The following is a 24012-nucleotide window of genomic DNA, read 5'->3' as shown; positions in this document are numbered from 1 at the left end:
ATAGACGATCAAAATTGTCCTTTTATATATTTTGCATAAATTTGCAAACTGTACAGAATGACGTATTTCAACCTAACATGGAATTATTTTATTATCATTGTTAAGCCGTAGTTGAAAACAATAAAATATGTGCAAAGAAACATAACAATGTGATACCAATCATCATGACAATACCAAAATAAGCATACGTCATTCTTAACTTCAAAACAAAAACTCCTAGAAAACTCGAGAGAAACGCATACAAAAAAACTGTCAAAAACCGTCGTATATGAATTGGTAATACGTCACACAAAAAAGCCTCCGAATACTTATAAACCGGTAAAACAAGGAAGCTAACAAAGCATTAACGCAAACTGTTTAATTGAAAAGTCCCCGAGACCAAAGGACATAGATATCTTAAAAGCAGGAAAACTACGTTTAAAACTAGCACGGTGAGCCAAAAAAGGACTTGATGTTTTTGAAACATCATTCATTTGGAGTTTGAAATTCCCTATACGTGACCTAATTTGAGAGCTGTTCTGAGAAAATGTGTCTATTAACTATCCGCAGACACGTAATTCGTCCTTTCCAAGGCTATCAAGCTGCTTGTGGTGAGCGGAGAAGCAGAGCTTCCCCCTCAACAACAGCCTTTATAGAGTGACTTTGGTATAAAACCTTTGTGTAAAGGGAGAGTATGTGTATACTCTACCTATCCAGCTATGGTTTACGAAGTCATAGATTCAATTTCGTGCCGGTACGACCCCAAAGACTTCTAACTTGGTACAAAAAAAAATACTTGATGCCTCTCGGCTAAATGCTAAGCAATTAAAGAGAAAGGTAAGTAAAGTAATCCAGTGTCATCTCCTGCTACCTTCGCGTATATATATAATATAGAAAGAGAGAAAGGCCTCCTTAAGGAGTGGTCAGAAAGTATCTACTAGGGTGGGGTGGAGGATATTTTCAAGAATTCCAAACAAAACTCTCACTTTTCAAGGGCGATATTCTCGAAAATATTTCTGGCCCTCCCCCTAACCAGTTAATTTTTATTTTTGAAATGTTGTTTGATCGCTCAAAACAATTTGAAAAAAATGATTTGAAGCTACAATAATAGCAGCTGCCAGAGGCGTCGTGACGAGTTTTTCGGTTCGAGGGCCGAGATTGAAAAAGAAATTGAATTGAAAAACAAAGCTAGCGAGAAAAAGGTCACAAATAGTACAGAAATCATGATATTTCATGTCGCAGAGAGTTTTCTTTGACACCGCAGGCGAAATTTTTTGTCTAAGAACAGTCAAATAGCTTAAAGGAGCCAATCTATATTTTCGGGGGAGCAACCATCCTACCTGCCCCCTCCCCCAGTGGATACGCCACTGGCTGCTGGTACATTTGAAATCTATATCAATAAAATAATTGGAACCCCTCCTAAAGACATGAAGTTTTTTTGAAACTCCCCCTAAAGGTGGAAAAAATTTGACACCCCGCCCCTAGTAGAAACTTTCTGACCACTCCCTTACTACTTACTATAAAATTAGGTTAAAATTTGAGCACTGTTTTGTGATAAATTTTGATTAGTTGCGGTGCCGTAGGAAGCATTTTCATATTGAGGGGGGCGGGCTGAAGTTTAGTGACACCGCAAGGGCCGAGGGGGGGAATTTTGAAAAATTGAGCTCTAGATTGCCTAAAAATACACTCAAAACATGCACATAAAAGACAATTATGACAAATTAAAAAAGAAAAACTTAGCATTTTGCAAAATAACCATTTTTGAAAAAAATTAGCCCCCATTGCCAAAGTTGCTACGGCACTGCTAAACGCAGGTACGAAAAACCCTGTTTGAGAGATCATAATTCGCAATACGAAACTAATTTAGCTGTTCCTCAAATACAAGACAACAATATGAGAGAGTTGGTGAAAAACTCAAACAAACTGTTGACTGTATGCAAGAAATCGAAATTAATTGTTTGTTGCCTTGTAATCAGCACAATACGTATAAATTTATCGCCCTTTTCAGTTATCAACTATCACTTTTAAATTGTTAATTGGAAGGGATCGAAAACAACAAAAAAAACAATTAAAGTACATTCACTTTAACTTTTTCTTGCTACCAGATACGGGTTCGTCTAAAAAGCAGGGTAGCCAATTGGGGTAGCCAATTGGGCTAGGTTGTGGGGTACCTAAATATTTTACAGACCAGAATAGAAATACCGAAAATGAATGCATAGAACCACATTTTACTGACCAGGGAGCACGAATCTGATTGATACTTAGATTGATCATGTATGATTACAAAGATAAACAAAGATATAAATTACCACGTGTTAATGCACGAGGAGTAAGAAATAGAGCTTCATTATAATAGAGATGTTTCAAAAGACTTTTTGTACCTATTATAAGCTGCCATATTAAAAATTTTTGAAAGGAATTAATTATTTGAAACATCTAAACATGATATAAATTAAACAATAGATTCAATAACAAAGGATTGTTAAGATATGACAAGATTAGAGATCATATGGCCCAAAGGCGATTCCAAAGCTATTATCATCGAATTACAGCTTCACGGAAATAACAATTAAAAACATAAATAAAATCTAAATCTAAAATATTAAAAACTGTTTTGTATATATTTTTTATTCGGGTCTGTAAATTTTCAAACGAAGCCAAGAAGGAAGACAAAATGGCGCCAGGTCTCTTCAGAAGTGACATAGTTCAGTACCTTTGGAAAAAAGGCTATTGTGGCTGAAGTTCGAAAGGAATCTTAAATTTTATTACATGGAATCATTAACAAGATGTTGTATAGTTATTTCCACATGAAAACAGGTTTCAGATTTCAAAAGTTTAGGCAAAAAGAGGTACCCCATAACCTAGCCCAATTGGCTACCCCATTGGCTACCCTGCTTTTTAGACCAACCCACCAGATACTTGCAAATTATACGAATAATAACTCAGAGCACAATAATTTTATACGAACAAATAATTACAAAATATTTGAAATCAGGAGGTTGTAAAATACATCCAAAGGATAAATAAGTTTTTTTCTTCTTCATTTTCATCTCTATTTTTAAGATTTAAAAGATAGAAATTTGTGCTCTGAATAGTGCTCTGAGTTATCTTTTCAACGGTATAATATTTGTTAAAAATGAAGTATTGGTTGAAGGATGGCAAGCAAAATAAGAATGATAATACACCCCTGTGTCACAGACCCGCTGGGATCCCAGCCCCACTGAAAATTTGCACAAAATTTCGTCCCAAGTGAACAAAATACCCTACAATTTCAACCCCAATGGGAAATTGACTTTGATTTTATTCCCATTTGAAATTCAATGTTTAAAATTTGCTGTCCAAATCTCCCCACTGGATATTTTAAGCTTGGGAACAATAGAATTACTATCCCCATTGGGAATTCGATAGAAATTTTTATCCCCACTATGGGAAAAAGTTCCACCGGGGCTGTGAGACAGGGGTGTTATAATAAAACGAATGGGCTTTAGTTCAGATTCTATCTGATTATAGGCAGGTATTTTGGTATTTAGAGTGCAAATAAGAAACTTTTCTCTAAAACAGTACCATTACAAGTTGCTTATAATCAAGTTAAACAGTAAGTGAAAAATGGCTCGAAATCGGTTATTATGCAATAATTTTTTTTGTCAATATTTTTGACACTTTTTGGGACTTCAATAATTTATAACACACAAATCATTGTCACAAAACTAAAATAGTACTATCATAGTGCCCTGGTTTTTTCCCAAAGATCAAACTTTCAGAACATTAGGAATTCAAAATGAAATAAGGAAATAATTCAACTAACCTTTCAACAAAATGAAACCACCAAGTCATATTTTGACATATTTTGTAACTTTGTTCAATTTCCATGAAAGTCGGTCAGCACTTTCAATTTTTTTTGTTTTTTTGTTCAGTCAGAACCAAATCCATTTTGCATCTTTTGAAAACTTCAAAGAATTACAAGCTGCTGACTCAGGAATTTTGATAGACCAAAGCTGAAAATATGAATTGAATTTTCCCAATAATACCAATAAATATTATACCATTCAAAAACCAGATCGCTCTGATTTCTTAACGTTTAGTTCGTCCAACATAGAGAAAAAGTTTTATCAAAGGCATTTAAATGATATACTTCACAAAGCGAACCAAAATGTGATTTCCCCGAAGTTATTTTTGCTGAGTTGGTAATTTCTTAAATGCAAACATCACTAAATTATGATGATTAATATCCAATCTTTTGTTTTTGAATGCATAAATTATGACATAATACATGAATTATGCTCTGTAATTGTCGAAGTAATTTGAACAAGAAGTGTCAAGAACAAAGGATAAAACGAGATTGATATAACTGAATCTAGATATAGTAGACCATGGCATATAGTAGGGGGCTAACCATTGAGTTTCAAGCCCGACGGGCTAGAGGCGAGACTCCTGGATGGCTGGATGGGAAATGAAACCATTTATTTCCCATCCAGAACGCCCGCGCGTAGTTTTTACACAAACGCTGGATTGAAACTAAAATTTGTGGCTAGATTTTGAAATAATGTAGTCCTCCAAAACAAAGGAACCGCTAGATACATTCCATCATCATGATTACGGCGCGTTCTAGGCGCGTTTTGAATGGGAAATAAGTAGCTTTAATTTCTCTTATCTGAGAAGGAAAGATTCGCCTCTAGCCCTTCGGGCTTGAAACTCAATGGGGCTAACCCTTCAGTACCAAATGGCACTTTATACCTCTACTTAATTTCTAGCAATTAAGAGAAAGATCAAGGGAAAGTTGAGCAAAACACCAGCTTGCCTCGTTTTGAAATTATTGCCATGGTGATTAACTCCCATTGGATTTTATTACAACGACTTTCTATTTATGAAAAATCATTTAATGGCTCAAAGGATGAACATTTTGGAAATTGTTCGAATACGAGGCAAGTGATCTTCGTGACGTAGTTTATGAAAAGGTCAGTCTCCCCTCGGAATGACAAAGAAATTGAATTTGAAACCTTTTTCTTAATTTCATGGAATAAATTGTTTAAAATAACAAAAACTAGGTATAAATAAATCAAATGGATATCATCATAAAGCTAATAAAAAAAAATTATATGGCATATTTTCTAGATGTGACATACGATGTAAAATTCGAATTAACAAAATACAAGAAAATCTGAAAAAAATTATGTACAGTGAAAAAACCTAGAGCCTAGAATAATATTTTTATTAAATATATTTTCAAAATAAGAATGCTTGTTGATGCAAATAAACTTCTCATAAATCATAAATAGTTAATTAACTAAAATCTTTATTGAAATAAACGTTTTTTTATAAGAATATTCGAAAATTTTGAAGAATTCTGGTGTTCTTAACTTTCTTGAGTTTCAAGACTAAAAATGTTCTTGACATGTTCTTATTTTCATCATTTTTTGAGAATTTTTGTTGATTTTTCTAAGGAGTCGGCCGTTTCAAATTCCGTAAAGCCTAAAAGTGTTATTAAGGTGTTCTTAATATTTTGACCATCGAAGCTATATGTTCTTATATATTTTGTTCTTGTAAAAAACATGTACCCGTGTGGATATTTTCTCTAAAATCAAACCAAAAACGGTATGTTTGTATGAACTGAGGGGGGTTTGTAGGGGTTCGAAATACCGTTTTCCCGTCAAAATTTTTGCTGAATCCCGGAATCCCGAAAATTGGAAAAATAATAACACCGTCACACCGGCTTGTACAGGGCAAAAATACCGTCCCCGTCTGATTTTAAAATACCGTTTTCCCGTCTCTTTTTTCGTCAAATCCCGTAATACCGTACTAAAAAAGGGTCAATCCCGTCACACCGTAAAAGCACAAACCCCCCCCCCCCTGAACTGGCTTTCCTTACGCTTGCTATCAGATAAAAAATCAAGAAAAATGAGAAGTCTTTTTAAAATACACACTTTTTTATAAGAACCAGTAAATTTTGGCTCAGGTTGGGCTGTTCTTAATTTTTTGAAATGTTCACGAGGTTTATCTTCTTACGATGGTCTTAACATTTAGATTTTTTCCATAAAAACTTAAAATGAGTTGAGAATATGTTAAAGATGTCTTGGTAATTTCTGAAATTTGAGGCTCAGATTGTTCTCAATTTGTTCTTAGTTTCAGGCCAATTTTCAGCCTCGTGTTCTTATAGCAAAAGATAGAATACGTGAAAAAAAATAAGTTCGATGTCTTATTTACTCTCAAAATCTTCACCTTAAAAATTTGGTACTGTAGTTTAATCTATTCTAACTTCGACAAATAAAGAGTCGTCCTTTAAAAATCCTTCAGGCTGCAATCTGTTCAAATTCATAAACATTGGACAACCTGAAGCAATGTTCATATCTTTCTTTGGTTTTTGAAAGCTTGATGAATCTTTGTTTGGAAACATTTTCTCCACATGATCTTTACTTCTGTCTTCTTGATTGACCAAAGTGAATTTGATTTTCTTTTGGAAAGGCCATTCCAAAATGTTGTCATATTCTGATTTCATAAGAACCAAGAAAAGTGACAAGTGTGTTCCTTTACCCATACCATCACCGTGTAGATACAGCCTTAGGCAAAACTTGTATCCATACTTGCTCGTGAAGCAAGGAGCAGAATGGAGTGCTCTAGTTTTGCCAACGATTGCATCAGTCGTTCTTTGGTGAAAATTGTTAACTTTCCAAACTAAGTGACCATCATCAACTGAGTTCTCATGTAGTTGGAATTTCAAATCCAAATCACTTATATTCTCAGTGTTAGTCTTGACAGATTCCGTAATGGTAGCCGTAAGACCTTCAGAATCTGGCGCAGGTTGTCCACTACGTTTTGCAAGTTCAGCTATGGCATCTAATAAATCATTGTTTTGTTGGTTCGAGTTCTCTTCCACATTTTTCAATCTTTGGGTTAACTGGTCAACTGTTTGTTTGAGTTTCTTGTTTTCGTTTAGAAGGTGTTTTATCTCCATGTTTCGTTGTTCGTCTGTTTCGTAAACTGATTGATGTATCTCTGAATGTTCTATAACGTGTTTCGCCATATCTTCTTTATTTATTGCCTGTTGAAAAAAATGAAAATTTTTAAGAATCTTTAAGTTTGCACTTTCACTTTTCCATTTACAATTAAAACAATGTCTCAACTGTTTTTTGGGTAAAACACAGCGAACACACTGGTGCAAAACAGAAAAACCTGAATATAGAATTGCACATTTGCAGCATTTTTGTACGCGAAGATATCCCCTATATAGTTAGGACAATTTCACCTCGTACAAAATCAAACTACCTCATAAGAAAAATTCGAAGAAAATTCGGGAAAGAAAAATACAGTTGCTTTGAATACGTTATCGCTGAAAACAATGTAAATAAATGATGAGCTTGAACGTTTACAACAAAAATTCACTTTGATTGAATAAAAATGAAAATGAAGTACTTCTTCTGCGAGTGTTCGCTAGAAAATCCCCTAGAAATGAAATAGTTTTTTCTTGTGCACATCCTTTAAATAGCTTATCATGTCCTGTCTAACAGGAAAATATCACAACCTTTACGTGAGGAAAATAATAGATTGGCGGAAGAAAATTGCGAAGAAAAAGTATGAAAAAGCAAAAGAAAAAAACCATAACTGATAAATGATATATGATGACTATCACGTTGAGTTCCAATTCAAGCCCATTAAAAGCTCTTCCGATAATCTAATATAGCTGTTCTTAAAACTCTAGATTAAAATAACACCGAGCCGTAATGATTCACAATTAGGCCTAAAGATATTGTTTACTACTATAGACACTTATCTCAATGTTGAAAAGGTTTTTGTAAGAGCTTTACAATCACCATTTTCCTGGCTAGTAAAAAGGAAAATAGAATGATCAACAGAGAAAATCAACAAAAACAAAGTGATATGTAAAGTGACTGAGAAACTTGGTTATTTTTCCTTTTTAATGGTTCTAACGAGGTCAACGGTTATAAAGAAATCTTGTCTTTACGTTATTCAAACGGCGCTACATCATAAACAGCTAACAAAAAGTAAGTAGCGCTCTCGATGCTTCTACAGCCCTATCGAGTAGTGATACTATTAGGGTACCACTTTTAAAAAAACTCTAATCAAAAGATTTTGCTTTGCCTGCACATCTGACACACAACGTTGTTTCAACATTCATCTGGCGTTGAATGGACGTTGTGAACGTTAAATTGACGTTGAAAGAACGTTGTGTGTCAGGTGAGTGGATTGAGAAACTACCTTTCAGTAGTCCATATAAATCTCAGTGGTCCCAAAGTACAACTTGAACATAACAAAAAAATGAAATTCTTTTTTAATTTTTATAACATAACATAACCAAGCTATACCCGTTTGGCATTACACTATTGAACTTGGTACTGTAATAATTTCCTTTTATCAAGTAGCTTGTTGACGTCATAATGAAAAGAGGTTGTGGCTTTTTTTTTCGAAAATTGCATCATTGTTGATGTGATGCCCTAATCAATTGATATGAATACATTTTACTAAATTTGTAGCATGACTGCTAAAACGTACATCAGCATCAGTTTAATACCCATAAAAAGTAAAAACAACGAAATTGTGTTACTTTCTGTTTCAAATAACTTCCTGAGAAGTAAGAGCAGTCTCAAATTACCCCAGTGCACTCAAAGTTTATTTCAAAAGCAAAGAGTTTCACTTTAGTTACATTATCGTGTATTCAATCCTTGTTCAATCACATGTTCAGCAGTTATAATAAAATGACATAATCTTGACCAAAAGTTACATAGTTTTCCCCTAATGCTTTTGCAATCGAACCAGCAAAAGTGGGAGAGTTTTACACAGCCAATCGCTATATGCTCGAAACTCAACATACTAATCATAATAATCAAAATCTGGATGAAAACTACCTTTAAAGCAATCCCCAAACCCAGTCAGATACTCTAACAGAGATCACATAGTAACCAGGGTTTATGCTTACAGATTAAAATGACTAATTAAGAATAAGCTAATAAAAGTACTTAAGATTTAACAGATACGTAGACCCTCCCAAGCAACATCAAAACCTTTTGATACTACAAACAAGGAATAAACACTTCAGTAGCGTAGCCAGAGGGCGCAAAATTTGTGTAGGAAAGCAGATTTTTATGACACTGTAATTATATTTTAATATTATGAATAGATGATTACAGTGTCATAAAAACTGTTCTCCTACACAAATTTTGCACCCTGCTTGGCTACGCTACTGGTACTGCACTTTGGATAATATGGACTACACAGCTTTTATCTTCTAAAATCAACCATGTGATTATCTAAAGACTCGATCATTATTTCATTAGTTTCTAAAGAAACACGCGTGCAAATCTAATGATATAACTGTATCAATATGAAGGTGAAAGAGTTGCAAAGATGTGGCGTGAGGTATGACTAATTATATCACAGCTGAGAGTCACTTGAACAAACTAAATTGACATTGTATTTGTCTGTTTTTACAATCCATAATGAAGAAGCAAATAAAATTGACAGATGTCCAGTCGTGAGATCAGGTGCTACAATCGTGAAATCTAAACCCATGATTAAGTTTGGTATCAGACCATAATTATCGTACGGACGCTGTGCACAGCTGTAGAAAAAAATCTAACGAAAAAAGGTATAAGACCAAGCTTCCAATAAGGCAACACAATTCTGGTTATAATTTTGTCGCTCCCAATTCATTTGTAACAATTCAAAGTCCTTACAAAAAAGATGTTGCAGTCGTCAGATTATTCGCCCTTCATTTAGACCTTCAGCAAGACTAGCTAAAGGATCATACAGGTGTAATAAAGTAACTTTTCAGTAATCTATCGAGGAACCAATATACTTAATTTCAGATATCATCTTGTCATGACAGCTTAGTTTCAATGTAAGTATCAGAGGACTATGCGGTGGTTAATTTTTATATTGAATTCGGTCTCACGGCTTGCTGATGAAGCATTTAGTCGTAGTATTTTCTCTTCCCACAAGCTTAATTATAAAGCGTTTTTATCACACGCTATAACCTAAAACTGAAGAACAATGGATACGTTTCCGAGTTTTTATTTGTTTCTTCCACTATTAGCTCGTGGTGAAAATACCCGTTTCTAACTTTCACTTCCGTGATTTATGGTCCAAAACTTCCGCATAGATAAAAAGCTAATTTGTTAAAAAGTGACTCTCTTTCAACGTGGTATGGAAAAATTAGCCTAATTTAGGATTTTTTCTCTTCCCACGCTGCAAGTTAAGCTATAATATTCTTCCTACTTCCTGCTATTGGAGAAGCTCCGATACGCGTGTTGCTCAAATCAATCTTTTGATTGGATTCTGCGAAATTTGCATGAAAAAATGAAAGAGTGTGCAATAACAAGTTATCCAATCAGATGGTTTTCTTATTCGAAACTCGTGTATTCGTAATGGAAAGTTACAGCACAGCGAATGAAACTTTTTTTAAATCTAATTATCAAAAAATGCTGAGATAAAACTTCTTGCATTGTGGAAATATAATTGGCTATTCCATGATGTAATCCAAAAGATCTTCAGAACTAACGAATATTTTACTGACCATTTCATTAACTCTTAACACGGTAACGATTATCATGAAATGCTGAACACCGTGGAAATGTTATTGGCTACTCCATGATGCGATCTCCCGGGGGGGGGGGGTACATAGGCAAAATGGGTGCCGGGTATGTGCGAGCCATAAGAGTACCTTTTCTCATTCCTTAAAAGTCTCTCAAAGGGGTACAAATTCAAAAGTTAGTCTCTGAAAGGGTCCCAAAATCACGAAAATCTAAAATTTCTCTCTCAAAGGGCCACGATTTCCAAAAATTTTGACCAAAATTTGGTGAAAATCAAACCAAAATTTGGAAAAAATGGACCAAATTTTAGGAAATTTGAACATATGAGTTAAAAATACTCATGATGAAATACATACATATGACTATTACCATCACCACACCACATCCAATGTCCACCATATCTCCCCATACTCTTGTATCAGAGTGATGGTTAATTAAAGACATTCACCGATTTGAACATGTTATATCATTCTGTGATAACCAACTTCTACAAAGTTCTCTACTTTCTTTTCTCTGAGACACAGTCAACAACTGTTAGCGAACAAAACAAAACTCAAACTCCTTCACAAATCAAGTTGTAAAAAACTCTAACAAAATTATATACTCTAATCAAACTGTAATACTTGTAATTTCATAACATAATAATGTAACAATAAGCCAACACTGTGGCTTTCAATCACGTATAATGACCAGTAATGATTGTCAACAAGAAGCTGAATTACACACTTTTTTTTATAAGAATGGTGTTTTTTCAATTTATGATGAATATTCTTAACTTTTTGCGAAAAATCATACTGGAATGTTGTTACGGCATTCTTAGGTTTGGATCCCAACCCAGGCATTTTGTGGAAACTTTTAGCATTGCTGGTGAATAATTGGCAATTCAATAGTAAATGCTCTAAAAATGGGCATTCTTAGGTTCAGTCACCAAATTCCATGATGATTTTGGCCAATTTCACCATAAACAACATTCTTATAAAGTATATTCTTATAAAGAAAAAGCGTGCACTATTACAATCTTGTATGATGACTATATCAATTGACGACAAAAGTTATACAAATTACAGTGATTAAAACCTTTTAACCTTTGAATCACAGGAATTTAACCAGGTTAAGAAGTGATGATAACAGAGATGAACTATCAAAATTTACGTAATGAGATTTAAAACGATGATTATAACAGTTGATATAGAGAGAAAGAAAAAGACAGTTAATAACGAGGACGCCTCATTGAGTTTAAAACTTTTCTCGAACAAGAAAAAGTGAAGCCTTAAGGCTTGGGGACACGAGAAGTTTTTTTCACGTTGGAGCAATGCAACATGATCTATCCTACCAACACAAGAAAAAAAGTCCCATGGTTTCTTTTTTTGTTTCATGGGAAAAAAGTGAGGACACGCTGATTGTCCCAGGGACAAAAGTGAGATTTCACTTTTATTGGTAGAAAGAAAAATGGGGTGGAGACACGAAAAAGCGTTTCAGGTTGGATGGAGTATGTTGCATTGCACCAACGCGAAAAAAAGCTTACCGTGTCCCCAAGCCTTAAGATTTGTGTCGCTTTTGGAACGACAAGCAAATGAAATCTCTAATAACGGATTGCGAATCAAGCGTTTCTTTTGTTTTCAGGCGGCATATAATTCGAAATCACTGGCGATTATAAAACTTTCAATAAGGCGTTTGTATGAAAACCTTTGAGTTTCAAGCCCGAAGGGCTAGAGGCGAGACTCCGAAATAAAACCACTTCTTTCTCATCCATAGAACGTCCGCGCGTAGTTTTTACAAAAACGCCGGATTAAAACTAAAATCTATGCTAGATTTCAAAAAAAGTAGTCCTCCAAAACAAAGGAACCACATCGTCATGATTACGGTGCGTTCTATTCTTCTATGCAAGTTTTGGATGGGGAATAAGTGGCTTCAATTTCTCTTGCCTGAAAAGGGTTAATCTTTAACAGGGTGACTTTAACAATTATGACCAAACTTGCTTTGTCACTTTCTGATCGTGGGTTTGAGGCAAAATTATCCTTTTAACCTAAGCCTACCACGTGATTATTCTCTCATTAGTTATGGGTCTGTTTACATTTAGGTCTTCTTTAACACGAAAATGACACCAGTAAAGTTTAACAATCAACTAACGAACAGTGAGGGAAAAAACCTCTGCCTGGTAAAAGCTAGACAATCGTTGTTAATCAGTTGATTATTGAATTTCTACATGTAAAATGATATCGTTATGGCATCGTCATAGATACAAAAATCGTTGAGTAATTCCAATAAAAGTCGAATAATGACATTTGTCTGTCACCATGACTTTTTTCCCATAGAAAACTTTTTCACAAGTTCATTGACACTGAAATGTGTAGGCATCTAAATGATCACGTACAAGTTTTTTTTATAAGAACATAAAGTCTTTTGACGTTCTTAACTTTTTGAGTTTCAAATAAAATAGGTGTTTTAGGGTCCGTTTTAGAGTTCTTAGTATCTTGGCCATCGAAGCCTTATAGTTTCCTCTTATAAAAAAACGTTTATCGAGGAATTTGTGTACCGTAACAATAAGACAATCGTATAAAAAGAACCGACGCTGTTCCCCGCGAATGTACTTCAAAAGAATTCTAGATAGCTTAGTCAGTTGAACGGTTGCACTAGCAGTGCGAAAGTCGAATCTCATTTCAGTCCTATGTTAAGTGTTCGCTGTCAAACTCAGGTCAATGTGAATACATACGTATTTGCACTGAATGTTAGTCCTTGATAAATATAACGTTGAATAACGTAGCATGCACCCCCCTAATAAATATATTTTTCATTCAAATAAAATAAGGGTGAAAAATCGAAAATCTTCTTCGTCGCCACCAATCTGATTCGCACGCGGGGAGGAGCATCGTGCGTGTAATACATAATTTTCCTATTGGCAGATTCATGTAACAAAGTCACAAACAAACGTTGAATAAAGATCTGATTAGCTGAGACATGCAAAGATTACCTCATAATTTGAACATTTTGAGAAAAAAATGTTTGTGTTAGGAATTTTTAGCCAATCAGAGCTTTTTACTCGACGTTTTTTCGTGACTTTTTACATGAATCTGCTAATGGAAAATTTGTGTATTGGAATTGCTCATCCGTGTGGGTTACTGGAGTGAAATGATGCTTAATTTTGTTGCTGACGGCTTAAGAGAAACATGGTAACGTCATGGTAATGAGATAATCTCAAATGATCTGAGATAATCTTGAGGAACGTCCCAGATCTAACTATAGTACCCTAATAAACAAAATTACATATTCTTTTGTAAAAAGATTCGTATTCGTTTTTCATTTTTCGCATTTATGGGGAAGAATGAAATTTTCAGAAGATGCTTTATTCGATATGAGGATTCGAAATTGGGGCTATGGGGAATTCTTTTGTTCTTTTGCCATTTTCTTTTATTCTATGTGACGTAAAGACGCTTCACAAATCGATGTACTTCCACTAACTCACTATCCCAATCTATAGCTACCCCCTCTACAGTAGGTTATACCCCTGTCTCACAGCCCCGGTGGAATATTTTTCTCAGTGGGGATAAAAATTCGTATTGAAATCCCAATGGGGATAGAAATTCCTTTGTTCCAAGGTTCAAAGATTTAGTTGCAATGGTTTTGAAGTGCAATTTTTAACATTGAATTTCGAATGAATGGGGTTCAAACTAAAAGCTAATTTCCAAGTGGGGCTGAAATTCTAAGGTATTTTCCCACCGGGGACGAAACTTTTGTAAATTTTTACAGCGGGGCTGGGCTCCCAGCCGGTTTGTGACACAGGGGTATCCTATTAGGATTTGATGGAGCCCCCCTTAAAATCGAGGTATCATCGGGATTTTTTTACCACTTTTAAGACATTATCCACCACCAGTATTAACTAAAATGAAGGCGCTTTTCAGTCTATTCACAGTATCCCTTCTGAAGATTGGTTAAAATAGATTGCAATCGAAGCAAGCAAACGATTTTTTTAGGATTTTAACCCAGTCCAAGACTGCAATACTAGAAATTTAAAGAACTAAGTCCAAAGAACTTTGCTAACACGCCTCCTCCCTTTCTGCAATTTTCAGGACACCTCCTTTTTAAAGGGTTACACGCTTTTTTTTTAAATAAGAATACACTTTATAAGAATGTCCATGATGAAAATGGCCAAAAAATAAGAAAATGCTAAGAATATCACCTTCATGGAATTTTGATACTCATGCTAAGAATGTCATTTTTAGAGCATTTTAAATTATAAATTGCCAATTACCCCCAAGTAATAAAAATGCTGTAAGAATATTTCAGCATGATTTTCCCAAAAAAGTTAAGAATATCCATGATGAAATGGATTTACACCATTCTTATAAAAAAAAGCGTGTATCATCGCTTTATCACTTCAAGTTGAAAAAAAAATCAAAAAAATTTAAAAAATCTCAAACGCTCAAACTTTAAGCAAACTTGTTTAAGTTGAATAAGGAATATTAAATAACACCTAAATTTTTCAGCAAAATCAATGGAATTTTGAGATATTAAATTGCAGTCAACTTTATCTATCTCCAACGTTAAATTCTCTCTGCAATTCGAACCTTTCCCTAATCCGAAGAAATTTCATGGTCTTTTCAAGATCGAAGTAGATAGAGAGAGTCGAATGTACTGTACTGTATAAATTAAATAGATCGAAAGAGACCAAATGCTAAAGGTTCAACAATTGCAAAATGAAGGAATTTGAAATATGGCAGGCTCCTGAAATTCCGAAACATTTCCCAAAAAAGAAAAAAGAAAATATCTTACCTTGAAATGACAGCCAACTTGCTTGAAAAAACAATCACCTTCTTTGATTAACGAAACACACGTTGTTAAATGATCTTTCTCGTTCAAAAATGTCTCGCAACAGTTTCTGCAATTGCGTGGAATGAATTTGCAATTATGTCTCTATTAATTGTAATAAAAATGTTTAACAACATCAGTAATTTGTGGTGACAAAGTGCTCTATACCAAGGGTAGAGAGAGCTAAATTCAAAATTTGTTTTTCTTTAAAAAAATTAAAACATAACAGGCTGTTTCATACCTGAGCCGATCATCAGATGTATGTATGTAATAAAATAGTTTAAATCAAAAGTTCAAGGCCTTAGAATGTTCTTAATATTTCGGCCATCGAAGCCTTATGTTCTTATAAAAAACGTGCAAGTACTTCTCGGCAGTATAAACTTGATAAATCTCCATTTGAGGAACTTGTCAAGGCAATTTAAAAAGTTTATAACAATTCAACAAAGATTCCTCTGTTGCTATGGTAATTTTGCATTCCATTATTAAATCAATAACATTGTTATGTAAACAATCCGTTATTTTGTAAAGTGACATCAATAAATATTCAAACTGTTGTCAGGCACATAAGAGTTGAAGGCATGCACGTCATTTAACACTTATACAATAATGACCGGTTAGTGAGGGCCGACTGAGAAATATTGCACGAGGTCAAGCAACGACCGAACTTGCGAGGTTGTTGCGTTGACCGAGGGCAATATTTTCAGTACAGCCCTCACTAACCGGTCATTATTGTATTTGTTAACCGTTTCCTTCAGCTTCGACTGATTTTTAGCGCTTTATCCAGGAAAAATAGCAAAATAAAGCGAAACAAGCTAGATGCTGAATGGACCTATCTGATGATGATGAAAGTTAGATAGCAATGCGAGGAGAAAAAAATCAGTCAGAAAATATAGCGTTTAGCGAAAATGCATAACGCAATAAATTCATCATTTATTGTTGATAAGGGGAGAGGGAAGGGTTGTAGGGAAAAAATAAATAGAAAGTTCTGGTCGCAAAAATCAGTTTTATTGACAATTGAATCATGCTTGATGGTGAGCATTGTTATCAATAATGTTTTTGCGTCAAAAACATAGAAATACAAGGAAAAAAATCTAATGAAAATCTGCAAAAACGGCGATTTCCGACATTTTCAACCGGAAAAAAAGATTTCTCAAAAATCGAACTCAGCCATGTTTTGAGCATTGCGAATACGCATCTTTCTGCAAAAAAATCAGAAAAAATTAAAGATGAAAATTCTAGAAAATGTTAAAAAAACGGTTTTTCCGGCATATTTCCGGCATTTTCGGCCAGAAAAAATGTTTTTCGAAAATCGGGCTCCGTCACATTTTAGGTATTGTCATATTGCATCAGTGTGCAAAATTTCATAAAAAAATATAAAGTACAGCTCGAGTAATTCAAGAAATACTGTCTTTCAGTCGAAAATAGGTTGTTCCGGCGATTTTTAAATAGTTCCGGCTTCAAAAATCAATTTTATTGAAAATTGAAACATACTTGATGGTGGGCATTGCTATTAATAATGTTTTTGAATGAAACAATAACCAATGATAAGGAAAAAGCCCAATGAAAATCCAGAAAAACGGCGAAAAAATTTTTCTCAAAAATCAGACTCGGCCATGTTTTGGGCAATATTAATACGCATCTTTGAGCAAAAAATCAGAAAAAACTAGATAAAATCTCGAGAAAATGCCAAAAAAAACAACTTTTACGACATATTTCCGGCATTTTCGGCCAGAAAAAAAATCTTTTTCGAAAATCGGGCTCAGTCACTTTTTAGGTATTGTCATTTTGCATCAGTGTGCAAAATTTCATAAAAAATATAAAGTAAAGCTCGCATACCGTTTTCCGGCGAAAATCGGCTGTTCCGGCGATTTTTAGAAAATTCCGGCTTCAAAAATCAGTTTCGTCGACAATTGAACCATGCTTGATCGTGGACATTGCTATTAATAATGGTTTTGTGTGAAAAAACAACGAAGTATAAGGAAAAAGTCCGATGAAAATCTGCAAAAACGGCGATTTCCGGCATATTTCCGGCTTTTTCGGACGGAAAAGAATTTTTCTCAAAGATCGGACTCTTCCATGTTTGGGGCATTGCTAATACGCATCTTTGTGCAAAAAATCTGAAAAACTAATGATGAAATCTCGAGAAAATGCCAAAAAACCGGTTTTTCCGGCATATTTCCGGCATTTTCGGCCGGAAATGATTTTTTTTCGAAAATCGGGCTCCATCACAATTTGGGCATTACCATTTTGCATCATTGTGCCAAAAATCAGAAAAAACTAATGAGCCAATCTCGAGAAAAGCTGGTAACAGACGACGAACAGACGGACGGACGAACGGACGGACGGACGGACAAAGGTTAATTTATGCCTCCAGGTCACTGACCTTTATATAACCCTGGACCAAGCAATATCTGCCATCTTTGATTGGAGTTTTTTTAGAATTGGTACCCAAGGAGAAGCCATTGCAATGCTAAAAATTAACTTCTAAAGCCGCTACATCATCAAAAGAATTTGAGAAAAAGTAGACCTAGCGCTCTCGATGCATTTACACCGCTATCGAGTAGTGCCAACATTAGGGTACCAATTTTCAAAAAACTCCGATCAAAGATTTTTCTTGGCTGGGATTGAGAAGCTTTGTCCAGGGTATATAAAGGTCAGTGTCCAGGTAGGTCCAAAAAACAAGGGAAAAGAGATCAAAAATTGTTTATTTACTGACGTCAGAAACAAAAAATGAGAGAAATGATGTCAACGCATTGTTCATTTCCTTTGAAAAAGTGACGTCACAATGAATTTTCCTAACGACGGGCAACTCTGGGTAGTGTAGGCCCGTCGTCATGCGAAAAGAACCAATTGCAGTGCGCAAAAAGCCGTGTAGCCCGCTTTGAAAAAGTACGAAAATGTTTTTTTGTCAATATCTTGTCATCTTTTTGTTTAGACTTTTGTAAATGTGAACAAGTTCAAGTTTAACTCTCTGTTCCTAAACTGGAGTCGTTTATAATGCGTGTAATACAGTAGTATAGGCGTTATATGATAATACGATAATTGTTACGGGATAATATTAGTTTGTTCCCTCCATTACTTTTTGTTTTATTTCTTATATCTGAATTAGTCGTCTAGCTTGCTAGACTACTCTGTTCCTTACTTGTTTTCTTATTCTCAGCCTGAGCAGTCCCTTAACAATTTCTTATTTTTTTTAAAGTTCTAAAGTGCAGTGCACTAAGGCCACCTTCATTGGAATTCAGTATGGTACCCAGTGAACAGCAAAATAGTTACAGGAAGCCGAAACACGGACCTAGAATCTGAAGTTTATCAAATTGCCGCGCGGGCATGCACCTAAATAACGGTGCGTGTAAACTTTGATTTTTTAAATGTTTGTTTTGCTGTTAAATGGAAGGTCATTTAGTTCGATCGGTGACGGCAAGGACCTTCAACATCCTTGGTTTTTAAGAGTTCCTTATCGCCCTTTTTAAGCCGGCCCTTATTGGTGTTATTTTTCGTCGCTGGCGTAATTTAAGGACGGCGTAAAAGTAGTCTATGAGACGAATTTTAGCCTCTTTCATTGTTGAAAAATTTGGTTTAGTCGGAAGGTATTGGCTATAGTAAAAGGGGTTGGCTTCAAAAAGGTACAATTAAGCCACTTGATCACTCGGGAAAAAACTCGTTAGATCGGGGAATAACCCCGGATCCTTTCCCCAACAAGATCATTCATTGGACCAACGGCAATATTGCTAAAGTCTATCCACGATAAGTGTGCACTCTTTTTTCTTTTACCTATAACTTTTGAAGTAATTCTTCAATCTTTATAAATTTGGTATCAATGGAAAGATATTAGTGAGTGGAACAATTTGAAATAAAAAATCTTTAAAAAAATTCTAAAAATGAAGATGAAAATGAAGAAGAAAAAAAGGAAGATCTTGTAGAAAAGTGGTATAACTATCATTTTCACTGAAGTAAATCCTCGATCATCGAACGTCATCACTGTGAAAAAAATTCTCAAAAATAATCATTCAGTCAAAAGATATCAAACAAAGTTATAAGCTGATTGACGTCTAAAAACGCTGTTTTCTGCAGTTTTTTGCTGTTTTTTGGGGTCAATCACTTATTAACTTTGTATCATAACTTTATATTGAATAAATATTTTAATGAAATTTTTTCACAGTGATGATCTCCTAAGATCAAAGAATCTCTTCAGTAAAAATGAAAGTTATAGCACTTCTCTACAAGATCTTCATTTTTTTCTTCTTCATTTTCATCTTCATTTTTAGAATTTTTTTAAAGATTTTTTTATTTCAAATTGTTCCACTCACTAATATCTTTCCAATGATACCAAATTTATAAAGATTGAAGAATTACTTCAAAAGTTATAGGTAAAAGAAAAAAGAGTGCACACTTATCGTGAATAGACTTTTTTAGTTTATAAATCGAAATTATTTTACAAGGTTACAGAAAGACATATAACATGTCTCCAAGCTTTCAAAATAAATCTTATCGGAGTTTTTGATTTTTCTAAAAAAGCGATGCATTGTGGGATTGTTTCGGGATTATTACAATAGAACTCCCTCGAGGAATTCCTAAGATATTTTGTAATACATTGTAATATCCCCGAAACAATCCCACAATGCATCGCTTTTTTAGAAAAATCAAAAACTCCGATAAGATCTATTCCAGAGCCTGTTCGAGAAGCAGACATTCAATTGTAGAGGTAATATATATGGAAGGGGCTGTATTTAAAACATAGAGGGAGGATATAAGACTTTTTGTAAATTTACCCGCGGGAATTGTGACATTCCCCTCCCACACAAGCGTTAGTTGACTCCCTGGACATTCAAAATTTCCCTAAAACAGAGCAGAATTACCCTCAAACAGAGCAAGTTTACCCCCAGACAAGGCAAATTTTGTGGATTTTTCACTACCCCCCGGAACATTTTCTGGAAGAGCCAATTATGTAAAAAGTAGTCTAACATGGTCTTAAAAACCAGAAGAAATCATCCAAATGATTCACTTACCTTGATCATATCACAAATAGTTCCAGTCCACTGGCATCCATTCTCCCGTTGCAAACAATAACAATTCAAGTTCAGTATTTCCATTTCCTTGGCTCTATCTTTGAAGAAATTATTCTTTGATTCAACGATGGGTGAGCCATCCAGTGGACACTGTTTCCCCTCGTTCCTGTTGAAAAACAAATTGAAATGTTGTCAGTGTTCTCTTCACACTTTTACAGAAGAAAACTCATGATGAAATTGGTCAAAACATTTAGAATTTGCTAAGAACATCACCACCGTGGATATTTGGCAACTGAACCTAAGAATGCCATATTTTTTAAAGCATTTTTAAATGTAAATTGCCAATGATCCCCGTGATGCTCAAAGTTTTCATGAAAATACCATTTCATTTTTCAGGTACATGTATTAATGTTAAATTTTGGGTGAATTTGGATCATAACACACCCCTGTCTCGCAGCCCCAGTGGAACTTTTTCCCTTAATGAGTATAAAAATTCCTATTTAAATCCCAACGGGGATAGAAATTTTATTGTTCCAAGGTTCAAAAATTCAGTGGAAATGGTTTTGGAGTGAAGTGAGTGGAATGTCATTTTTAAACATTGAATTCCGAGCGGGATGAAATCAAAGTGAATGTCCCTGTGGAGCTGAAATTCTAGGATATTTTCCCACCGAGAACGAAATTTTTGTCATATTTTCCAGTGGGTCTGGGGTGCCAGTGGGTGTGTGACACAGGGGTTTCATAACATAAAGAATGTTGTAAGAATATTCTAGGATAATTTTCCCCAAAAAGTTAAGAATATTCATGATGAAATGGAAAAACAACTTTTCTTATAAAAAAAGAATCGTGTAGTGGACAAATAAAAAAAGACAGAAAGTTTCAATTTTTTGGAAGAAAAGTTAAATATTCAGAAAATGGACTTGTGCAAAAAAGGTACGGAAGATATATCTTTATTGAGCACTCTCAAAATTTAAAATTCAGAAGTTTGAAAACAAAAGAAATTAGAAAAATTTAGTACCTTTTTAAAGCTTCTTTGTAACATTCGAGACACGCTGAATTTCCTTGAAAAGTCTGGATCGGGTTCTTCATTAAGCTGCCACATAGCTGACACAAATATCTTGAAGTTTTCTCATCTAGCTCATTCAACAACTTTATTTCAGTGAAATCCACTAGTTGTATGTTCGATAATTTATTTGCCATATTTCAATTTCAATTTCGTTGCATTAATTATGTGACTTGATGTCATAAATTATACTCTCATTTATTATGATTTATGACGTTCGCATGATTTATACTATTTCTAAAAATTTTCGAGAATATTCTTTGTTTTTGTGTGTTTGTTTTCTAAAAAAAAACAAAATAATGAAATTTGTATGTTAATTTATTCTGGAATTTACTATGAGATTCATCTCTATACTATGAGATTCATCTCTTCTATACTATGTAAATCCCGAAGTTTCTAGATTAAGAATGAAAGTGCAATTTTTATATAAGAACAAGGTTAAGAAAAATCTATAAAAATATCTACCGATTCGACATTAGCCTATATCTCATAGATTAGCACGGTGTATAACACTTTTCTTGATGGATGTTATATTATGTTACTCGACCACTATAATACATAGATCTATAGTATTTGTTTAAAAATGAGATTTGTGCCCTCCTTCTAAGAAATATATCACCAATTTACTTTTTTTTCTTCAGAAAACCACTTTCATAAAATTTAGTGGAAACCCAAGTCATTGGTTTTATCTTCAACTTATAGACGATTAATTAGAAGGGGTATGAAATATCTATACAAGGAGTAGCTAGTTTTTCGAAATCTAAACTTATTACCACCTTCACTGAATAAAACACCCCTTTCTCGCTGACCCGATAGGATTTTTTCAGCCAGTGGGGATAAAAATAACGGACTGGGGATTGATATTCCCATATCTTTTATGACTGAGGATTTCAATTCTTTTGTTTTCAAGTCAGATAATTCAGTGGGGAATATTTTGCAGTGAGGATTGGTTTATTGATTATTTTCAGCGGGGACAAAAATAGAGGATAATTTTCCACCGGGGACGATATTTTGGCCAATGTTTCCAGTAAGAAGGATTCCCATTGGATCTGTGAGAAGGGGGTGTAATATATATTCACCCCTAATCATAAAGAATAGGCTAAACATCAAATTAAAACATTGATTTATGTACTGAAAGGCCTTAACCTCACAATAATGGTTGAAAGATTTTGCACTAAGATTTTACAATGAGATTTTACGAAAATCTGCCTTTTTTCAAAACAGATAGTCTCAATTTAAGCTGAATGCTTTTATTTAAATCTAGCAAATTTCTTGTACTTTAAGTTGGGAAGAAAAATTATCTTCTCAGATGAGCCATGTTCTTGCGATGGTATTACACGTTTTTTTATAAGAACATCCAGAATTTTTAAAGCCTCCGGATGTTCTTATCTTTTTGAGTTTTAAGTCTATAAATGTTCTTAATAATATATTCTTATGTTGACAAGTTTCTGAAAATTTCTGCCCATTTTCCTAAGATATCGGGTGCTTTAGAGTCCACAAAGCCTTAAAATGTTTCTAAACTTGTTCTTAATATTTTGATCATTGAAGCCTTATGTTCTTATATAGTTCGTTCTTATAAAAAAAATTGTTATATGAAATAAAGAAGAAAACTCCTCATGGATCGACCAAAAAAACTAAATTTTTACTTTTCTGAAACTGTATTTCTGTATTCAAAACTTTACGATTCCAGAAAAAGTAAAAAAGCTAGGTACTTTCCATCAAGCAGAAAAAAAAATCCTTTCTTGTTCTTTATTTTTTCATTTTCATTTTCGAAATTTTTATACACATTTTCTTTCTTATAAGCAGCTTATAACCAGCTTGTTAAGGCTCAAGCCCTAAATTTGTCAATTTTTTTCACTATCTTGAAAAGGAAAAGCTTTTTTTTTAATAAGAATGGTGTTTTTCCAATTATATACTTAAACTTTTTGGGAAAAATCACACTGAAAATATATGTTCTTTGCGGTATTTTTAGGTTTGGATCTCAACTCAGCCAAAAGTTAGCATGTAATAAATACATTAATCGCACGATGAGTTATTTTTTCTCATTTGGCGCCCCTTCAAAGAGAACAATTAATCGTTAATTGCATCCTGTAGAGAGAAATTAATCGTTAATCACACTCTTCAGTGCAGCGCCAATGTTTACAAAATTGATTTTAATGTTCTTTCTTACAATTTTTTTGCGTCGAACGTTTTAATTGCATTCGAAATTTATTTTGTGAAAAAGAAAATCTATATACAACAAAAGAAAGACATAGACAGTCTGTGCCACTAACTCGATCGGGAAGATTCTTCCGAAATGGGAAGAATCCTCCCGAACGGGAAATTAACTTAACAACCAAACGGGTTAACGGTCTTCCAGATCGGGAAGGAGCGAGAAACTAAGGAAAACTCGATCGGGTTGGAACTTCCCGTTTGGGTTTATGCAGTTTTTTCACAATTTAACAAGATTTCTACGGTGAAGTCTACTTTTCTTTCGGTGAAAAACCTTAAAATTTGATGCTTTTTCACCTCCAAAAAGTTTCAACTTTCGCCGGTCATCGTACAGCTTCGCCGAAGATTCAGTCAATTTTCAACTTCCCAAAGAGGAAGAATCTTCCCAAACGGGCAGAAAAAATAGAGT

At 34.3% G+C, this 24012-nt stretch overlaps 1 protein-coding gene across 1 annotated transcript; it reads right to left on the bottom strand.

Moving 5' to 3' along the window:
• Positions 1–4963: 4963 nt before the first annotated feature.
• On the bottom strand, positions 4964–21595 carry LOC136817706 (TNF receptor-associated factor 3-like). The gene is made up of 4 exons (XM_067074028.1): positions 21348–21595; positions 20333–20498; positions 15291–15431; positions 4964–7015 (listed from the first exon to the last, which is right to left on the bottom strand). Exons 1-4 carry the CDS (start codon positions 21527–21529, stop codon positions 6218–6220), a joined length of 1287 nt encoding a protein of 428 aa, XP_066930129.1. The 5' UTR covers positions 21530–21595; the 3' UTR covers positions 4964–6217.
• Between the last annotated feature and the right edge of the window lie 2417 nt (positions 21596–24012).

The sequence above is a fragment of the Clytia hemisphaerica genome, unplaced genomic scaffold (genome assembly GCF_902728285.1).
Source record: "Clytia hemisphaerica strain Z4C2 unplaced genomic scaffold, Clytia hemisphaerica genome assembly, whole genome shotgun sequence".
In the NCBI taxonomy this organism is placed as follows: Eukaryota; Metazoa; Cnidaria; class Hydrozoa; order Leptothecata; family Clytiidae; genus Clytia; species Clytia hemisphaerica.
This window is presented reverse-complemented; position numbering and strand designations above follow the sequence as displayed.

Coding starts and splice junctions, on each gene's coding strand:
- LOC136817706 (XM_067074028.1), bottom strand. CDS start 21,529: ATGGCAAATAAATTATCGAACATACAACTAGTGGATTTCACTGAAATA. Junction 20,499..21,347: donor TACAAAGAAGCTTTAAAAAG/GTACTAAATTTT, acceptor GTTTTTCAACAG/GAACGAGGGGAAACAGTGTC. Junction 15,432..20,332: donor CTATTTGTGATATGATCAAG/GTAAGTGAATCA, acceptor TACAATTAATAG/AGACATAATTGCAAATTCAT.